General features: G+C 43.1%; 1 protein-coding gene across 12 annotated transcripts in view; it reads right to left on the bottom strand.

The window, feature by feature from the left end:
- Positions 1–9,821, bottom strand: part of LRRFIP1 (LRR binding FLII interacting protein 1) — a 116,923-nt gene extending 107,102 nt beyond the window's left edge. For 10 of the 12 annotated variants that reach the window (XM_049802123.1, XM_049802106.1, XM_049801951.1 and 7 more), the window contains exon 1: positions 9,670–9,821. In XM_049802123.1, the coding sequence (XP_049658080.1) occupies positions 9,670–9,759 (90 nt within the window). In that variant the 5' untranslated portion in view covers positions 9,760–9,821. The remainder of the gene's footprint in view (positions 1–9,669) is intronic. The other 2 variants (XM_049802044.1, XM_049802064.1) reach the window with 1 other exon arrangement.
- Positions 9,822–19,624: the final 9,803 nt, after the last annotated feature.

The raw sequence follows: 19,624 nt of genomic DNA, 5'->3' as shown, positions 1-19,624 counted from the left end.
TCCTCCACAGTTCATGTAAAGGTTAGGTCACATCACTGTTTCAATGTACTCATTTCACATCAGGGCAGATTTACATTTCATATTTAACAGACAATGGAATAGCACGACCCTTGGAGATCACAAAAATGTCCCAAAAGCTCCCTGCAATTTTCAACAGATGTTGATTCAACATATTTTGTCAATGTAAATCCTCTTAGAGCTCAGTAACACATTCAGCAAAGGAAGAAAATCAAGACCAGCACACACACATTTCATATACAAGAATGGACATTTTAAAGAAAACAGCTTATGGGAAATGCACAGTTGCGCAGCAAAGCAATAGTGTTGTAGACCACTAAAATTTAGACTGACTTATTTTCTAAAAACATGTAAAGTTATATCTACTATTTTCCTAGCAACTCACTTGAAAGAATTTCAAGTTTGCAATCAGAGAGAAACAAGAAGTGATTGCACAGATGGGAAAAAAAAAACCCAACAAAAAAACAGGAGGCTGTTACCTTTTATTGTTCATAGTCAGAAAAAGCAAATACGATTTCACGTTTCCATGTGAAGACTGTAGTGCATTGGCACCAGTATAAACAGCCATATCTGAAATATCTGAATCTAAAGCAATGTGTGTTTTAAAAGGGAAAAAACGTGAAGCTACAAGAGTCTGACAGGAGATGGGAGCCCAGGGATTTTTCTGCATGTGAAGTGCACCAAGAGCCTTTCCTTGCTCTCCTGTCATCCTAGTATGTTAGCTGATAAATGCTCCATAATTAGAAGACCCAAGTGGGGATGCCTGAAATCCATCTGACCTGAGGGAACAAGTTTAAAAACCTGACCCAGCTTTTAGTGTGCCAGATACTCCTGTATTCTGTTTCTGTGTACTGGAAGAGGCTGGCAAAAGAAGACAGAAGAGACATACTCAACTAAATTTGGTACTCAAATGTGGGATTAGAGAAAGGATATTTTGGGACATAGGAAGTACTCAAAAGAGGAAGGCAAAGAAAAAAAAATATTTAAATCAGATACTGGTGAAGGGAAAGGTCACAAGATATGCAAAAGCAGAGACCAAGAGGGAAGAAACATTATTCCTTTATGTTCCCTGTCTGTGCAGAGCTCTGTGCTCGAGGCATCTGTGGGACTGCGAGAACAGTCTGCAAAGAGTCACCAGTGGGACCACTTGGAACATAGGCATCATCACTTCATTGCAGGCAATAGTAAAACACAAGTCACTGACCAACCATTTAAACCAGTAAACACTCAAACTGCTTTTGTGGAAACTCTCTTCCAATAAGCTACTCTGTTCAGGGAAAGATAAATCAATCTGATACTAATTACATCTAAAAACTGAAATTAATGATGTTATGGTAGGAAAAACCCAACTCTGAGAATCTATTTTTGAGGAACCCAGAAGCAGTTGGAGATACCATCTTGCTTGTTTCTTTGGTAGAAATTTGAATACAAGTTGAACAGTCCACTCTCATTCACATAAACCTTATGACAGCTGAGAGGAAAGAAAATTGTTGCTCTGGAACTTAACTATTGTTTTTGCATTTCTTCATGTGCCAGTGATAACAAGCACTGCCCTACCAAATTACCAGATATTAAAAATAGAAACACAGCAGTGGTGATGCACCTGGCAATTTTGGTTTACCAAAAGCTCCGATTTCTTGTACAGCAACATATAATAAAAAAAAAAATCTAAATATTTTCTCAAAGAGCACAGGAGCTCACGAAGCATCGAAGAACTAGAAGGCATCCAGTGTTTTTGCAAGTATAGTGTCAGGATTAAGCTGTATCACAAAGGAAACTCTCATCTTACACACAAATGCAGCATGCCGGAAGGAGAAAAGAGCTGTGAAAAAGAGCAGTGATGAACCAGCAAGGAGCTAGAAGCAATAGGAAATAAAGACGCTTCCTTACCACATCTGACACTAGGACATAGCTGGGATTTGGCACTATCGGATCACTTTCCCTGTTGCCATCTCCAGCTCAACTCTTCAATACTGCAGCAGTATTTAGGTGGATAAAACCACAGCCCATGCCAAGCTGCTGCCTCCCAGGCTGTAGGCACACAGAAGGGCAAAGAAGATGTGACTGAACAAATCTACCTCTTTTCAGTTCTCACCCAGGATGTTTTACTGAAAGTACATCACAAAGCATTCAACTTTCCAGTTCTAGGTCAGAAATTTTTAATGAGCAATTAGCTCAGACACTCATTTTTGTTGGTACCAAACAGTATCTTAAGTCCCTAAATTAACAAAAGTTATTTCAATCTATTGAGTGAAGCTTCCAAGTCAGAATTAGTCACTCAGTTTTAGACCAGAGTTGTGTTCTTTCTGTGCAGTTATACTCAATACCCAAAACATCCATCCTTCCTTAACCCAGAAATAGCTAGTTTTGTTAAAACTTCCAAATTTTTATGTCTGACAATAAAATCAAACATTTCTCAAAGGATTTGAAGACAAACACCCCAGCTTTAGAATTCCACACCCTAAAGTAGCACACACTGTATTGCAAATTCACTCACATGAAAACACGAAACATTGAGGGGATGAAGGAACACAGAACAGAATTGCAGGCTAGATGCTGCAGTGCACGTCAAGTCCATCTTGCGGAGACGCTAGTTTGTTTAGCCAAGGATACATCCCCTTCTGCCCAGTTTTTGGTTTAGGCATACATCCACATCCCCAAACAAGTAACCCTCCCTCAGCTTTGGGTAAAGTGTTAGAGTTCACTTGCGCCTTCCCCTCTCTCAATGTCCAAAACTCTCAGCTGGTTAGGCTATAAAACTGCTCGTAGCTCTGCTCATCAGGAAATACTTCCCAAGCCTCGTCCTTCACTCTGCCCTCCACACTTCATGCCGCTTAGTTAAGTTTGTTTAAAGGCAGAATTAGAAATCCATCCAAATACACATAGGAAATGTCTTTGGTGCTGAGGTCTAACCAATGAGTACTCTTAAGTAAGAACAGTTGTCAAACTAGTACAGTGGTCAGGGTTATGGCACATTCCTGCCAATGTGAAAGTATTACTCCTGTGCTTTTTCCCAGCCTCTGAATACATGACTTCTGTACCCTCTCTGTAGCCTCCAGAAATCAGTAGTTTTTAGCAGCCTGACCAGAACTTCCACATTTTCATAACAGAAGATTATGTCACATGGTCATTCACCTACCTGAAGTCATTTACACACTGCAAGGACTGCATGGCAATTAGATCAGCTCCTCCCAGGTAATCAGAAATTTGAAATTCCTACCAGTGAAGTACTGCCTAATTTATTACTTATTATGCCACACCAAGCCTTAATTTCAACACAATTAAAGCTTCTACATCCAGGCCTTTGAGAGCTGCCTTACATTTCTTGCTACATACCAGCAACGCTGGTGGTTCTCCACCCTCAAAACATCTACAAGTACCTGCAAATGAGCTCCAGCACATCAGACTACTCAGTTTAAGAGATTAGTGTCCCCATTCGCTAGTGTCATTCTTCTGGAAGAGGTTACACTACTCGCAGGGCAGAGGATGAAGCAGCATACAGCAGCTCTTCAACAGCAGCAGTTTACCTTACAACATCTTACTTTTACGAGTTTAAAATGAAATTACAGGCAAAGATGCTAGGCTGGAATCTAGCAGTCACAGTACCCTTGAACCACAGTGATCTTTGCCACAACAAGTCATCTCAGCTACCCATGGTATGAAAACCGCATTCACCAGGAACTGGCCAACACTAATTTGCAAGACTGAAGACCAAGCCTACCCATATGGATGCTTCTGAAATATATTTTTGCCTGATGTAACATTCTCATTTCAATGCGCATACCAGTTATTTTTCCAGCTTTAGCTGGGAAAGTTCTCCTTCTTGTTCCCTAACTGAAATAAGGTAAAAGAAAAGGAGAGTGTCTTGGGAGTAGATGGTTATAGATGTCTTCCCATAAAAAGTCCTTAAGCACTTCCCTCATCTTTACTTTGTGATGAAAGCCCAAACATCAGCTATTTTTCTACTATGTGCAAGGCCAGCTATTCATCTCTAGTAGATTCAGGGTAATAAGCAAGAGCACCAGATAAGACCAGAAGCAGAGAAAGCCCCATGATTAAATGACCATGCATTTTCCCTTCTTGGAAGCATCTCTGGTATTTAAAAGAAAAAAAAAAACACAACCAAAAACAAACAAACAAAACAAACCATGGTCTCAAAGCCACCTTACAACTATCTGAAGGAAAGTATGGCTTCTACTTCTCCCTCCCCTCCCCCATTCCAATGGGCAACTTCTCCCCCAAAAAGTATTTCAACACAAGCAAGACAACAGCTGATATTTCAGAACTGCTATTTTAAGGTTTGCCTACAAGTGCTTATGTCTAGCTAGACAGATTCACTGCTCCTGGCAACCTGCTGACTTGATAGGAGGGACAAATACCTTGTTTCACAAGCCCAACATGCTGTATGGATTATGCTCCTTGCAACAAAAGGATGGGGAAAAAAAAACCTGAGCAGTGTTGAAAGCCTTGCAAGTACACTTGAGCTCCAACTTTATTCAGCAACAGCCCTGGAAAAACATCCTTCTAGATGAGGTAATGCTTAGTATTACATCCTGCAGACAAGCTCAGCATCTGGGCTTGCAAAGAAAAAGGCTGGGCTTCCCATGTTGTTAATCCTAACAGCAGTCTCTTGCTTGACTGAAATAAGAATCACAGTTCCTAAACAGCTGTTTCCTCGGACAGCAAGAGAACAGCTGAAGCAGACTCAGGCCAGGCATGAACACAAAAACAGGCAACTAATTAATTAAAGTTGCAAAAGGCATACTGTGAGGCAGACTGTGTATTGAGAGACAGGCTACAATCACCCATTTAAAATGAGATAGGTCTTAAGCAAAACCATCCAAAGCTGCTCCTTCACACATTTCCTTCGGGAAAGATTACAAGTGATGCCAATGCCATTTGTTGGATACATAGACGTAAAAACATTAGGGAAAAAGGAGCCTTCAATGAAGAAGAGCACATTTGCTACATAAAATCATCTCAATTTTGGAACAATTCTCCACGCCCTACTTGCAAGGATTGCCTACAAAGTCCTCCTTCCTTCCTATATTTAGGTCAACCAGGCTGAGTCAAGCCCTCCATGAGCATCCCTTGCTTTCATAACTTTCTATTCTAGAAGAAAGACCTACAGCCAGGCATGCTTTTTCAGATCATTTGTTCTCTTGGGCTGATATGTTTAACACTCATAAAAACAGAAAGTAATGAAATGAAAAAAATAAGTATAAGTAACTGGTGCTACACAAAACAGACCCTTTCCAAGGTCTTCTCTTGGAATATTTACCTGGCTTAAAGTCTTCACACATTTCTAATGCCCAATACTGCTCAAAAAAGTTCCACCACTATACTAATGAGGCACACAGACCTCACATGAGCATTACCTAGTATATCCTTAGGGAATACGCTGCTTTAAATGTGCTTGTTTGCACAACAGTTCAATAAAGTTAGTGTGGTTTGTGTTCCCATATATAAATATACATTCTGCTTGGTTTAGCTTCAACTTTTACCAAATTGTTTCCATCTCTATTTATGCAGGTTACCCAAATTGTTGTATAAACCAGAGAATTCTCCCCCAAATTATCCCCTCAATTCATAAACCAGGCCTTTAGATCCTGCATACAATGATCATAGTATCTCTTCACTAGTCCTGAAACTCAAATTTAGGCTTTTGAAGTTACTTAGCGCCTTCTTACCATAACCAGTAAAGCTGGCTGGCTCACTTCACCTGCATTTTGAGCTATTTCTACAGCTACACTTTCTGCTCCATCACAGGAGTGTAACATCTCCATTTTTGAATCACTGAGAATGCAAGTCAATGCTCAAACCAAAAGCTTCAGTGAAACAATCAAATTTACAGTCCATAAACTGATCATGCCAGCTATTTAAAAAATAATAATTATGTACATATAAGTATGTAGGTGACAGTTCTTGAAACTTTGAAAGTGACATACAGTGTACGAAGAGTGAAGAAGCAACCCTCATAACATCACTTTCTTTAATAGTAAAAATAAATTTATGTTGCTTAAATTACTAACTTCAAATTAATTACTAGCTAAAGAGTTCTGCTCCGTAAATTGCTGGATGAAAAGGAGAAGATTTCTAGCACAGAGATGACACAAGGCAGGATTGTTTTTCTGAGCAGTATAACATATATCTGTTTGCAGAACATTAGCAAAACAAGGTGTAAATTACTTTCCTAATAAAAACAAGAAATTTACCTTGACCTTGCTCTTCCTCATTCAAGAAAATAAAAACCAGTAACTAATATTATTTGCCTGTAAGAGAAATAAGTCCTTTACACAGATGGCAGTTCCTTGCTGGATTTGCAAAATTCTTTCTGCTCATGTAACACTGAACTATTGCTGTAGCTAGCAAAGAGCACAGTGGAAGGTAGGGAAAAAAAATATTCCCCTAGAAACAACGTCTCAAGTTATCACATCAAACCCATCTAACTCAAGCAGGAAAAAAGCAGGAAGCCAGCTCCTGTAAGGTTCAGCAGCCTAGGACTCTGCATTCCCAAATCACACATACACCACCAGCCCAAGAGAACGGACAGGTGACTGGACAGTATATGTGGCAACTACTGCTGGCTGTGCTGGCACAGACCTCAAGGAGTATCAAAATGCTAGATTTTGCAAACACTGCTGGCATGTATCCACAGAGAGGAATAAAATAGCCCCAAAGTTTCCATTGACCTAAACACAGAATAATCTACTGGCATCAACATGAGTCTGAAAGTGGAGAAGCCTATCATTGATCAGCTTTGCTCTCATCTGTAAGAGCTGACAGCCAGAAAAAAAATAACCTCAGCAATACAAGCTAGGTGCACATACAGCAAATCCCGAGTGGCACACATCTATCTCCATTAGAAGCTCAGAAGATCATGTTCTTACGTTAACTGTATTTATATATTTGCCATCCATTTAATTACAATGCAAGTCAAACTCAACAGCCAGATTTAGTGGTACGGTACCACTCTTCCCTGATTGACAAGAAGATTTACAGTAACTGTACCTTTTACCTCCACTCTAAACAGGTCTAGATAAGAGGATAAACTACTTGCAGCTGATCTAGCTCAGAAATTGCCTCAAACATTAAAACTTACTACTACTGCTTAACATGACTAATACTGTTACTAAACCCCTATTACTACAATATGCTTCACTTTTAACATTTCCTTCCGCTTGCTTAGTTACTTCCTCTCAAGACTGTTCTCGCATCCCATGGGGGTGAGGACTGCCTTCTTCACTGAGCAAGGCTCTCTTTTGATCTATGCAAGACTGCATGTACACAGCAAGACATCTTGGTTGAAAATTCAAAAACAATTTATGCTTCAAATTAGAGGAGTTTTAGAGAGTTTTTACAAGTCTTAATGTGTCCCTATAGAAGCACATAGCATAGCAATAACTGTTGATTTTTCAAGGTCTTCTCACAATTACAAAAAAACCTGGAAAGTGTCAAAGTAGCACAATCATTTTGGAGGAAAACCAAAAGGAGAGAAGATGCACACATTTCAACTTACTCCTAGAGATCCCAAGGTAAAAGTACCTCTATGAATAAATCTGGTTTGGATGCTGCTCCCATCTGAGCACGGCCAAATGAGATTCCAGAATCTGCTAATAACTTGCAAGCACCTGTGGCTTCTGGATAACAAAGGAAGACCAAAGGAAAGAGAAGTGTGAAAATCTATGCACAAACGCAACACGTGTATGTCTCAGCTTTGCCTAAACACCTGTGAGGAAGGCTGGAAGAGCCAAAATCTCAGTAACCCTTGTATCCTTCTTAACATGAAGGCTCTCAGTATCTTTATTAGGAGGAGACAAAAGGCTTACTTTACATTTTTAAGAGTTCTTAAGATCATACAGAAGGATTCATCTGGGATCCTTTGTGTGGAAAACAGGCAGTAAAACAACAAAACAATTATAAGGGCATAAAACCCAAGACAGAGTAATGCAAAGAGTTAAAATAATATGGGAAAATGCTGAACCTTGAACTTGGCAGTTCACAGTTTTAGCACTCAAGGGAAAAGATAAAAGACATGCTTGTGTTGGGCTTCTTGACCAAATGGGGTTGTCCTTTAAGCAATCCCCAGAAGAAAACAAACCAAACAAACAACAAAACAACAAAAACCAACCCACCACACCACCACAAAACAACACAATATTTGAGGCCTCAGAACACTGCACAATACAGTGAAAAGCAGTATATAAGCAACATAAAAGTGAAAGCAGGAGAGAAATATGCAACAGAGAAGGACAACCTAGGCCCCCTGTTACAGACTGATGTTTTCCTTGATCAAATGACAGCACAGGCAGGACACAGTTGTGAAATTTAAACCCTCATCCCAAAGCAATTCCTAGGATGTTATCATGACTCAAACTCTAATAGACAGCACAATCACTCTTACTCACTATCTTCTGTCCAGGACATGAGACATTCTTGTCCTCCTACCTCAAACTCCATCCCTAGGAACTTTCCTAACTTCTTATCATACTGTCACAAAAATCTGGCTTCTGGAAACACACTATGCAAATCACTCACAGAGAAATTAGTCTACTGCATGTATTCCAAAAATGCTACAAACCACTTCAAAATGGTATACAAGAACAGTAAAGGCTTCCCATGTCACGGCTCCCATTAGTGATGTTACAGCTAACTCCATCTAACAGCCAGTTACCACCAAAAATAAGCTGCACATTAGCATTCATCTGATCCTCCTCCAGCTGTGATTCAGGAAAGGAAACCGAGAGAGACTTAAATCTCTTGTAGAAGAGTGATTTGCCTTGTAACCCATTTTGGGGTCAGACCAACATGAGGCAGGGAGGAGACACACATAACCAATCCTTGGGAAGGAAGATGGACACCTTCAGCAGCAGCCAGCATCGGATCAGCTTAGACACTGTGAAGAACAACCCCAACGACACTTATCCCAATCTCAGGCTGGGGCTGCCCATCTCCCCCATTGGAATACTGTAGGAAGAAGGATGCAGAACAACCTGTATCAACTTTAGAAAATGTAATAACCAAATTCATGTCATCCTATTCACCATTGAACCAATGCAACTGTATGCAACAAGTAAGAATGAGGAGGTAGAAAGAAAACAGCCATTGCCTGGTTTTAACGTCAGATGAAGCACAACGTAGTGTCTAGTGAGCAGCAAGCTGAACTCATTAAATATAAATATAAGCCAGTTTCCAAGTTAGATTGTACACTTGTGCCTTCACGTAGCATCACCTCGCAGACTGCTGGTTTACATTTTTTTCATTTATCCATATCCATAAAAAACCCGAGTGGCCTATTTATTGGTTCTCAGACCTTAACACCAACCTCAGTAACAGCAGGCAATTAATTTCCCCTCAATGAGGGGCTGGAGCGGGGAGGGATTTCTGCCCGGGCTGGCACTGTACGCCGTTTTCCTCACGGATAAACACTTTTAAGCGCTTCAGACTTAAGCGGTGCCCTGGCATCACAAAAGAGGCCGACACCGCTGAGATGAATGCGATTTTTATTTCGCGTTTCATCAACCTGCCCTTGAATCGCCGTCGTGCCCGTTGCCTGGGGGCGCGTGCGCGGCGGCTGGGGGAGCCCGGGAAAGGGCGGGGGGGGGAAGGAGGGAGAAAGGGAAAAGGGGGTTTTCGCCGCCCGCCGCTCACCTCGCGGGCGATCTGGTTGAGCGCATCGTCCTCCGCCGTCAGGCGCTCCCGGTTCGGCAGCCGCTTTCGCCCGGCCCCCTGCGTCCCCATGGCGGACCCGCTCCACCGCCGCTCCCGGCCCTCCCGCCGCCGCCTCTGCCCCTCGCCGGCGCCGGCGTGAAGAGCCCGGCCGTCACCGCCCCCCGCCAAGCGCATGCGCCGCCGCCCCCCCCCCCCCCCCCCCTTTCTGAGGGGACGGACCGGGCGCCGCCTCAGGCCCCTCACTAACCCACCCCCCGAGAGCGGGATGCGGGCAGGGGAGGGCGGCTCGCCCGATCCCCTCGCATCCCTTCCTCCGCAGCAGCCCCCTCAGCCGTGGGCAGCCCCGCCGCCGCGCTGGGGACCCCTGCCCCGCGGCACCCGCGCTCCTGGCCGGGCACAGCCCCGGGCTCCCCGGTTTTCGCAGCCTGCCGGCGACTTGCCCTCCCGAGGCCTCTTGTCCACAAAGCTGAAGAAAATTTCCCTGAAATCAGGGAAACGGACGTCACATCCTCACTAGCTGTGAACCTGGGCGGTTTCTCTGCCACAAAGACGGAGGGAGTGGGCCAGAAACCTGTCTCCTGCCCTGAATCCTCACCCACCTCGTAGCCCCATGGGATCCCCTCAACCATTCATTTTCATGTTAAGTATAAGTGGACGTGATTAATTCTGGTGTCAACTACATCAGTGCTCAATTAATTCACATTGACAAGGAGCATGTATTCTCTGACATTCCTGCCACAGCCCTTGTACTTCAATTCTCACAATAATTCCTCAAATACAAATTGGAAGTCTCTCAAGCTGAGGACACCAAGCAGGTTACACAGACATCTGACAGAAAAAAGGGCTGCAAAACACACCCACCCCCTTATTGACAAAGACCAGCAAGCTGTATTTAATCTTTACGACTTAATTTTGTCATGGATTCAAACTTGATAAAGGTGGAAGACAGCGCCTGCCAGCTCGGGTCAGCCCAATGTTAATCTGGCAGTTTTCATGTTACAACAACCAAATTTAGGTCATCCTCAAATTCAAAACTGTGAAAAGCAGTTTAATATATCATCCCTTCCCATGAGGGCATGTATCAGAGCATAAAGCAATGGGTGGCTATATTAGGAAAAGAAAAAACCCTAGTTTTAGCAGAATCCCTTTCCCCAAGAGGGTACAGATGCCCTCCATCAGTCCCAGGCTGGTACTTGTTCTTCAGAAACTATTTAATTCTCACGTGTTGCTTCTTATATGAGTGATATCAAGGTGCCTATTTATAGCCAGTGCCTGTGCTGAAGCGACTGTCTCCGTGTGATCGCCCTCTGCTCCTCTGCAGCATGGTGCCTGCACAGCACCCAGCACCACACGTGTCTGAACGCGGCAAGAGACCACGCAGACCTTGGAGGTGCAACCGTTGACTTCAGAGTAGATGAGCAATGGAGAGTTCCTAATGAAGTCTTCCTGATCAGCCACCCTGACAGGCAGGTCCCCTCCTCACAGCCCTGGGATCTGCAGCCTGAACAGGAATCCCTCAATTTTTGATGTTTTCTCCTGTTTAGCATCGCTTTCAAGAGGGAACTCAAAGCCCACCCTCTCCTTCACTCTGCCATCACTCCAGCGCTCGTTCAATGTCTACAACGTTCTTAGAGCAGCCAAACACTCTGTTTTATTTTCAGACAGCATCTGGGCTGTGTATGCACTCACCACTCATGTTACAGTTGTTTTGGGAACCATGGCTCTTCTGATGACTGGGTAGTGGTATTGCATTGATACTGCCTCTTATGCCTGGGACTGTTTCTCTTTACAAGAAACAAATTATTATTTTGTCAGCAGAAGCTGATAGATGAGTTCCCCACCTTACTTGGGCATTAAAAACAGGTCACATCCTGAGATTTGGCATCAAGCTTACTCTGAGCTCACACAAGTGGAAAAAAAAAAGCACCTGCTCTGCAAGGCAGCACAGGGGCCTTAAAAGTGAGCTGTGACCCTGCTATGAAGGCAGAACCTTGCTGTGTCTAGCATTCCTAGATATCCTGCATGCTTCCCTTCTTCAGCCACCACAACTCCAACCTCACCTCCCCAAGACATGGCTTAGCACTATCATCCTTTCAGGCTCTCCGTAACTTGTTCACTGAGCCCTTATCCTTGTATTTGCCCCTGCCCTTTGAGGAATTCTAGCTAAAGAGGCGGGACAGTGCCTTATTTTTAGGTCCATGTTGCCCACGGATTTCAGCCACCTGTGCAGCTGCATCACTGTATCCATGCAAGGAATTTCCAGTTCAGTGGTGCAGTAAGATTTGCATCAGTGCTGTTTGCCTTACTGGCTGAAAGCCTTAGAGAGGCTTGGCCTTACAGCCAAACTGAGGCTTGTGCTAGACAGGTTTATGTCTGAAAAACCACTGTTGAGAGGGCTTTGTGAAAAAGAGAGAAAGAAAATAAAAAAAAATAAAGCGCAGAGATTGGAAGAGAAGAATCTGTTGGGTGACTGCAGTCAGATTTCAAATCACACATTGAACATGCGCTGCAGTGTCAGAAATTCTTCTTTCTTCTTGCATTCCAGACACATATAGTAATTTTTTTCTTGTAATACAGTCAAAATAAGCCATCTTGTTGTAAAAATACTATACATACAGAATTTGTCCAAATAAATATGAAATAATGATTCAAACATGTTAGTTTTGGCTATGTTATGAAGTGCAGTGAGTGCAGCTGAAAATGAAATACTGAAATGTGCATTTCTTATTTTAAGAAGCAACATGAAGTTGAGGCTCACTTTGTCTTAGAGTCGTAACTGTGATTAATGATACTCGGACAAGACTGAGTGTCCCGTGCCAGTTTCAAAGGGCTCTATTTTAAGAGCGTAGTACGTACCTCATTCTCCAATATCCTGTGTGCATGGAGGCCATTTGATGCAGAGCACACCCCAAATATACAATTTCCCCTCTGTGCTGCTCTTAAACCAAACGGTCCTGTAAAACCTCACTCCTGAGAATCGGAATACGTCATCAGCTGTTAAAACTGCTGCTGATGTACTCAACAGACCACTTTTACATAATAAAAAGGATGGGTTTATATTCTGTGCAGCAAAATATGATTACATCTCTATTAGCGGCAAGCCCTGGGATAGGCAAATCCAGTGGCTAGCTGACGGTGTTAAAAGAAAATACAAGGGCACCTCTCTGCTCCACCAGAAGATCATGGCATCTGCTAAATGAGAAATGAAGTCTGACAGGTTTAACAAGATGTCCTTTAGTCCAAGGAGAGTGGAACCCTTAAATACCTTGGAATATCTACACTTAGGGGGCCAATATTTCTTATTGTTAAGATAGGTGGAACAAGCAGAGCTCCATTAGCATTGTAACATTTTGCAAACATAACAGCAATGCTATCCAGCAGGGTCTGTGGATTTATTAATGGAAAAAAATTACATCACAGACAAGTATGTGCTGGCACTGGAATACTGCAGAGAAAATCACTGGTGCAACTAAAGGGCTTGTACTTTATTAGACCTCCTAAAGAGCCCAAGATGATCCTCTTCAGCAAATCAGACCTCCTGGGTAAAGCTTTCAGATGTTGTTGCCACATTTAAGCAGTGTCAAGACGGGACTCAGGAGACTGGTATTGTCCATGCAGATTTTGTCCGGATGAGATTCATTACTGTTGCTTCATCTCTTCAAGTTAGCAGAGTTGCTATTTGCATCAGCAGAGCTCTGGCACGCTGGGAACCTTGCTTAGCTTCCTTGTGTCTAGCCTGGGGCTTGTAGTTTCACAGCGACGTACCACAGCAAAGCCGTAACTGATAAATGCCTTCCTAGGTGGTCCAGAAAAGAGACCTATGAGCTTGGGTTGACTGAAAAAAATACAATCCATAAAGTGGTAGGCTTCCAAGCCAAGATTTAGGAGGGATGGGAAAAAAAAATATTCCACAACAGCAGCAGATAATTATCTTGTTCCCTTTTTACCAACAGCAACTTACTTGCTATACCAAAGATGTGGGTTTTTTTCTGAAGAGGGCTTATTTGTTGTCTTCATCTTGCCAAAACCCCTCAGTGACTTATTGGCCTCCTCTAGTCACCTTGGCATGTCATGAAAGACAGTTTTTCATCTCTAAATTTTTCACAGGTCACTGAAGATGCCACTTTGGGGGTCTTGAGGTCTCAGAACTGGATCCCTTTCAAGGCTGGGGAAGAATCTTCCTTTGGAGGGAGTTTTTCAAACATTAAGCTTGGGGTTGATTTAATTTAATATTTTCATTAGCCCCCTGACACAAGTAGGACAGCACTAATGAAATACGCTGATGACACAGTGCTATGAAGCATCACCAATAAAGGAGGATAAAGTCATACAAGAATGGGAACAGGTTAAGGACTTGAGAAACAGGTGGAATTAAATCAAGCAGACAGCAAATAGCACATCAATGACTAAATTCATGATCTCATCCACTGTAAACTATGGAAGAGGAGGAAGTTTTGGAGTGATAAACTGGTCACAGGTTGGTTGTGTGCCACCATCACAACACAAACACCAAAGAATTACATTCAGTGTTAGAGCACTTCAGGTAAGGGTCTACCAATGCAAATATTTATACCATTGCACAATCATCCACAAGACCTTACCTAAAATGATGCCTGCAAGTCTGCTTTTCCACGTGAAGAACTCAAACTTGCATGGCTGTAGAGAGAAAAGCTCCTAAGATAAGCAGCAGGAGGACCTTCCCTGAAATGAGAAGGGGTTGGCTTGTCTAGCCAAAGGCAGAACAACTGCATCTCTTTTTTATAAGCTACTTTAGAGAAAAGGCATGGGGATGATGCTATGTAAAGCTCAGAGCCAAGTTAGCACAAAAGCATACAACTAAACAGGCTGTATATAATTGTAGTCTGGAAATCAGAGGTTTCTTGCTAAAGTTCTGGACATGCATCCAAAAGCACGTTTTGGGTAGCTGAGGTGAAGTATGTTAAGTCTGTGGTAAGCACTAAACTGAGAGTCTGCCTGCCTTAACGAGCACTAGCCCAAACACTGCAGGCTCTCCACCCTGCCACAAAACTTGGGATATGAATATCCATCACAGCTGACACTGCAACAGCCCCAGAGAGGTTGTCCTGGCCCCACTGATCCTCCTGTTTGGAGGACATAAGCCAGCCTTCACCAGACCAACACATACAAGCTCTCCATTACTGTGCCAGGCAGGGAACTTACCTGCAATTTGTGAACTGTCACCAAGCTTGCTCAAAACTGCCCATCTTGGGCTAAAAATGGGCACTTATTCAATGCAGCCTCTGTGGACCTAATCTAATTAGCAGCAGACACGCCACAGCTCAGACTATTTCAGCAAAAAGCAAAGCAAAGCCAGCTCCACAGCAGCTGTAGTTGCAGGGAGCCAAACCTATCCCAGGCTGCTGAATAGCAACCGATTGCCATGCCTGGCTCACAAAGACGGCCTGTTATGGTCTGCTGTTTGCTATCTGTGCTCCTATCTGCTACTCCCCGCCTGCCACAGCACCATAGCAAGCTGTAAAATCTGGCTGTTTCTCCTCCTCTGGCTTCCCCTCTTGCTGTGTAAAAAAAGCTAAGTTTTAAGAGAGCCCAGGGCTGTTTTCAGAAGAACCTTCTAAAAATACATCATACATCTCTTCCACCTAGCCTACACCCACTCACCATTTCCTACCTCAAGTGCTATGGGGATAAAATCCATTCCAGACTGTGGGATGCTTGGGTATTACAGTGACAAGACCTGCATACCCCTGACTTTTCTTCCCAGAGCCTGGGTGGAAGGCAGGCAAGAGATCAATATACATATTTAATTTGGGAATACAGCCTCTACATCTGTCCAAAAAAATAGTCTGAACTAGTTAGTCCTTCAGCCAGACAAAATCAGGATGGCTTCAGCGAAAACAATGCATTACATCAGCTGAAGCAGCTGAGAAACTGTCTCTGCATCACTTTGGGATTTATATATCAAAGCATTCCTCCTGCCATTGTGCCGGTGTCCTTGCCCAGCTGACAGCATGTAGACACGAGAGCAAGGAATCATGTGGCCTTGCTACAAGGGCTCAACGGTGTCTGCTTATTTGATTTTCCCCGTGGTTTGTCTGCTCCATGCTGTGTGGCCGCATCCACTCCCATCCCAAATGTTGCAGAGTTAAGCTGAGCCATATTTTCCAATCAAACCCTCCAGGTTTTCTTAAACTCCAGTTGTTTTGGACTGCAGTAAAACATAGCCACAACACATGGTCTAAAAACAACCAATTGTTTGTAGCACACCAAGTGCTTGCACTAATTAGTCATACTGTTCCGTAAAATGGCATATGAATATCATTTTGGAAAACTTATGTGAAACCACATCACAGTTTAACTCCCTCAGCTGGAGTGGAAGAGGGGGAAGGAGATGCCGTTTGTTGTCTCTGTGGAAATCCATCCAGAATCATCCAAAGTGCAAATCAGAGGCAAAACATCCCTTTTCTCAAGCACAGTAGAACTTAACCATGCTCTACTTCTAACCATCTTCTGCACTTGTCAGGGATGAGGTATTTTCCTGTCACCTATTTTACAGCAAAATGAAAAACTGCCACATCTCTTCTCAGGGAATGGTTCCAACCACTTAACATCAAACAGCTGTGTCTGATGTCTCACAGTTCTGCATGATAAACTGAAGCTTTGCATCACTACCCCATCTCCCATCACCTCTCCAGTCACCCACCTACACAGAACAGCAGCAAACCAGTGGTGTCAGCTAATAATTCCTGGTTTACCTAAAATAAGCCATGCTGGTGCTAAAGGATTTCAGATTCCAGCTGTGATAATCACTAGCAGGGCAGGAAGGCAGGTCATTATAGTTTCCTGAAATAAAGAAGTTTGCCTAAACTGGGAAGTGAAAGAAGATATTGGTACAAAACATTGGAGGAAACTGAGACAAAACACTTCAGATGTTACAGTGTGTTAGCGTTGGTGCATCTGATTTTAAGTAGTAACACATTTTTCTGGCATCCCTAGCATTCCTGTTTTTCTGTCTACAGTGATGGATGAATGGCATGTGGGACTGACTCATCTGCCCAGCACGCTTTCCCTGCCCTCTGCCTCTCCCTGCACCCCCAAGCCAATTCACCCGTTAGTTACTGCACCCCATCCCAGCCTTGCAGCAGTTACCATGCTCTGCAATTTTCCTGTAGGCTTTTCCACAGCATTAATTATTACATCTCTAAACCCCTTCTGATCTTTCCCTGTAGGAATGTGAAGGAATTAGCTCCTCTGTTCTCCATCAACAAAGAGTCAAAATGGTCAGGCAAGTGTTGTCAAATTCTCCAGCGTTTAGTTTTCCCTCTGATTGTAGAAATAATTAAAAGAAGAATTTTTCTCCCCAAACACAATGTGTTGCCACAGAACCCTTTCATTTTAGCTGCATGTAAAAATAAATAAATAAAGCACTGAATACCCCAAACTGGACAGAAAGCAAAATATGTGCTTGCATGTAGAAACCACAAACTTCCATAGCTGGCTGAATGGCTTGTCAAGGACTGAACTGGAAATAGATACCAGAGGCAGGAACAGAACGGCCTCAGCCACAAATGTCTGCTTTTCCTTTCTTTTGTCTTCTGCCTTTCCTAGCTGTGCATTTCCCTAAGGACAGATACTCACTATATAGGTACTTATTGCAGGGTTTCCAGTCTTAAGCCATGTAGTAGGGCTGGGCACTGTTAGAAGGAGGCATCTATCCAGGGATTGACAGACACTGCCTTTGTTGCCCAACCTCAATTTCTACAGAATTTTTCATCCTGACCTTGTAGCTGCGGTGGCAGAGGGGAGAGGCAGGAAAGAGACTTCTCTGCGGTGGCCTCTTTTGGGGCAGTTACTAGTTTAAGTTTCTGAAACATTCTGAGTGCATTAGTGGCTCAACTCAACTAATTAGAAATTCCCAAAATAATTTTTAATACATTTTTCAATTATAAAAGGAGTTGCTCTAGGTAGCAGCAGATAATGGTGTCATGTCCGTGTGTCGTCGTCCCGTCCCCGCCCCCCCCCCCCCCATCTTCATTCCTTCCTAGTTTATTTGTAATAGATGACTCATTTCACCTCTGCATAATGGAATGACTGCTTTACTACTCTTCCAGCAGTGGGTGGCATTAAATGAGGTTGCTCAGGCTCATACTGATGAAATAATTTCTATTCTTGTGCCTTTATGGACCATGCCTGTGACACCCAGTCCATGAGACTGAAAACCAGCTGAAAACCAGCCAAATATTTAGATGTGACCTGAAAAAAGCAAGACTACAATGTGGCCACTGGCCTGCTGCAAAGCATGGAGAGGCAAAACCCATCATAAAAAGCCCTATGAACATGTCTGTACTGTACATCCAAAAGCTGGGTGGGGACTTCAGGGAAAATAAAATTATATTCACACCCACACGAGCTTTCCAAGTCTGTGCTAGACAGCATTACTTAAATATTTCTCTTTCCAAGCACCTGCAAAACATTTTCAGTTGCATTTGTTAGAACTGTCTTGCAAACACAGACAGATGAAACACTTCTGTGGGAGATTATTGAGCTGGGAGCAACTTTTGGCTGTCAGTGATCTCCTTAATAGCCCTTCGTGTAGAAAGGTACCGCCTACAGCCATTTTTAGCCTAATTTCCTAAGGGAACACGTGTGACCACTCTGTAAGTGTGAGCCGCTCCTAGACTAATAGCTTAAGCCAGCTGACCAGTTGCCAAGTTTATCAGAGAGGTCAAGGTCCATCTCAAACACCAGATCCCCACTGGCAAAAAAGCAGCACACGGAGTTCATGGTAGGCACTGGACCATGCACGAGGAAGAGAGCGCTTAAGTGCTTTAATAATGTAAAACGCTGCAAAACCTGCACCTTGCTAGGTAATGATGTCTCTTATTTCACAGAACCATTTCCTTCATTTCCATACCCTTCAGGACCCAGCTCTCCCTTTGAAGTCAGGTACCCAAGCTAGAGCCAAAAGTCTCTGCATCACAGCTCTCTTGGCAAGGTGGGCTGGACTCATGGAGGGGTGTCCTCCTGGCCAAGCTCTGCTGAGTATAAGTGAACATGAAGTTTGGGATAGGCAAAATGTTTGGTGCATATATTTTCACTAGAGAAAGCCCCATGTATCTTTCACAAAAGCTGCAATTTACTTATTAAATATATGGCAAGAACAACTCCATGCATTAAAAGGGAACACTGACTACTCTTCATATCTTTCCACCCCACCTCCAGCACCCCCAGCAGGGTCTGTTCATAGCAACTCTTAAACAAGTTTTTGAGAAATCCCCTATAAACAGCAAGGGATTGTAGCTAGCAGGTAACCAGTGTGGGTAGGCAACTGCCTGCAACAGTCTCTAGCCTCTAGCATGGCTCCGCTCAAGAATATGGAGGTGTGTGGCAGAGGTTTCCCACCCCAGCACATCCCTATGCTACAAGGCTATTTATTGTGACCCGTTAAGTGTAATTTCAAAGGTGTAAACAATCTGTCTTTTCAAACAGGTAGCAGGCAATGCTATAGGAAAACCTTTCTTGTGGTTCACACTTGTATTCTTTTTGTAATTTAATCCCACTATACTTAAAATGTTTATTGTGTTCAGTAGTTATTGTCCCTCCTCAGTCTTTAGCACATGCTAATGTTCACCATCCCTTATCATCTGGGAGCCATTAATATTAAGCTTGTTTAATGTTTCCGAGCCAACCTCTGGAGTGTTTTAGCAATGTTAATAATTAATACAGGAAGACTAGCATTTTAGAAGCCTGAAGCAGTTCGTAGCAGTCTTGGTTTTGAGCCTCGGTGTAAATGATGTGTTCATCATTACAACTTCACCTATGCTCAAAATATTTCTTAACTCTCTATCAGTGCAACAGTGAGAAGCCCAATCTGTTTTCATTAGCAAAGGCACAATCCTTCCTCCCCTCAAAACTGACAAAATGATCTTTTAATGCTCCATTGCAGTGGTGACAA

Source organism: Accipiter gentilis, chromosome 1 (genome assembly GCF_929443795.1).
Source record: "Accipiter gentilis chromosome 1, bAccGen1.1, whole genome shotgun sequence".
NCBI classification, from domain to species: Eukaryota; Metazoa; Chordata; class Aves; order Accipitriformes; family Accipitridae; genus Astur; species Astur gentilis.
This window is presented reverse-complemented; position numbering and strand designations above follow the sequence as displayed.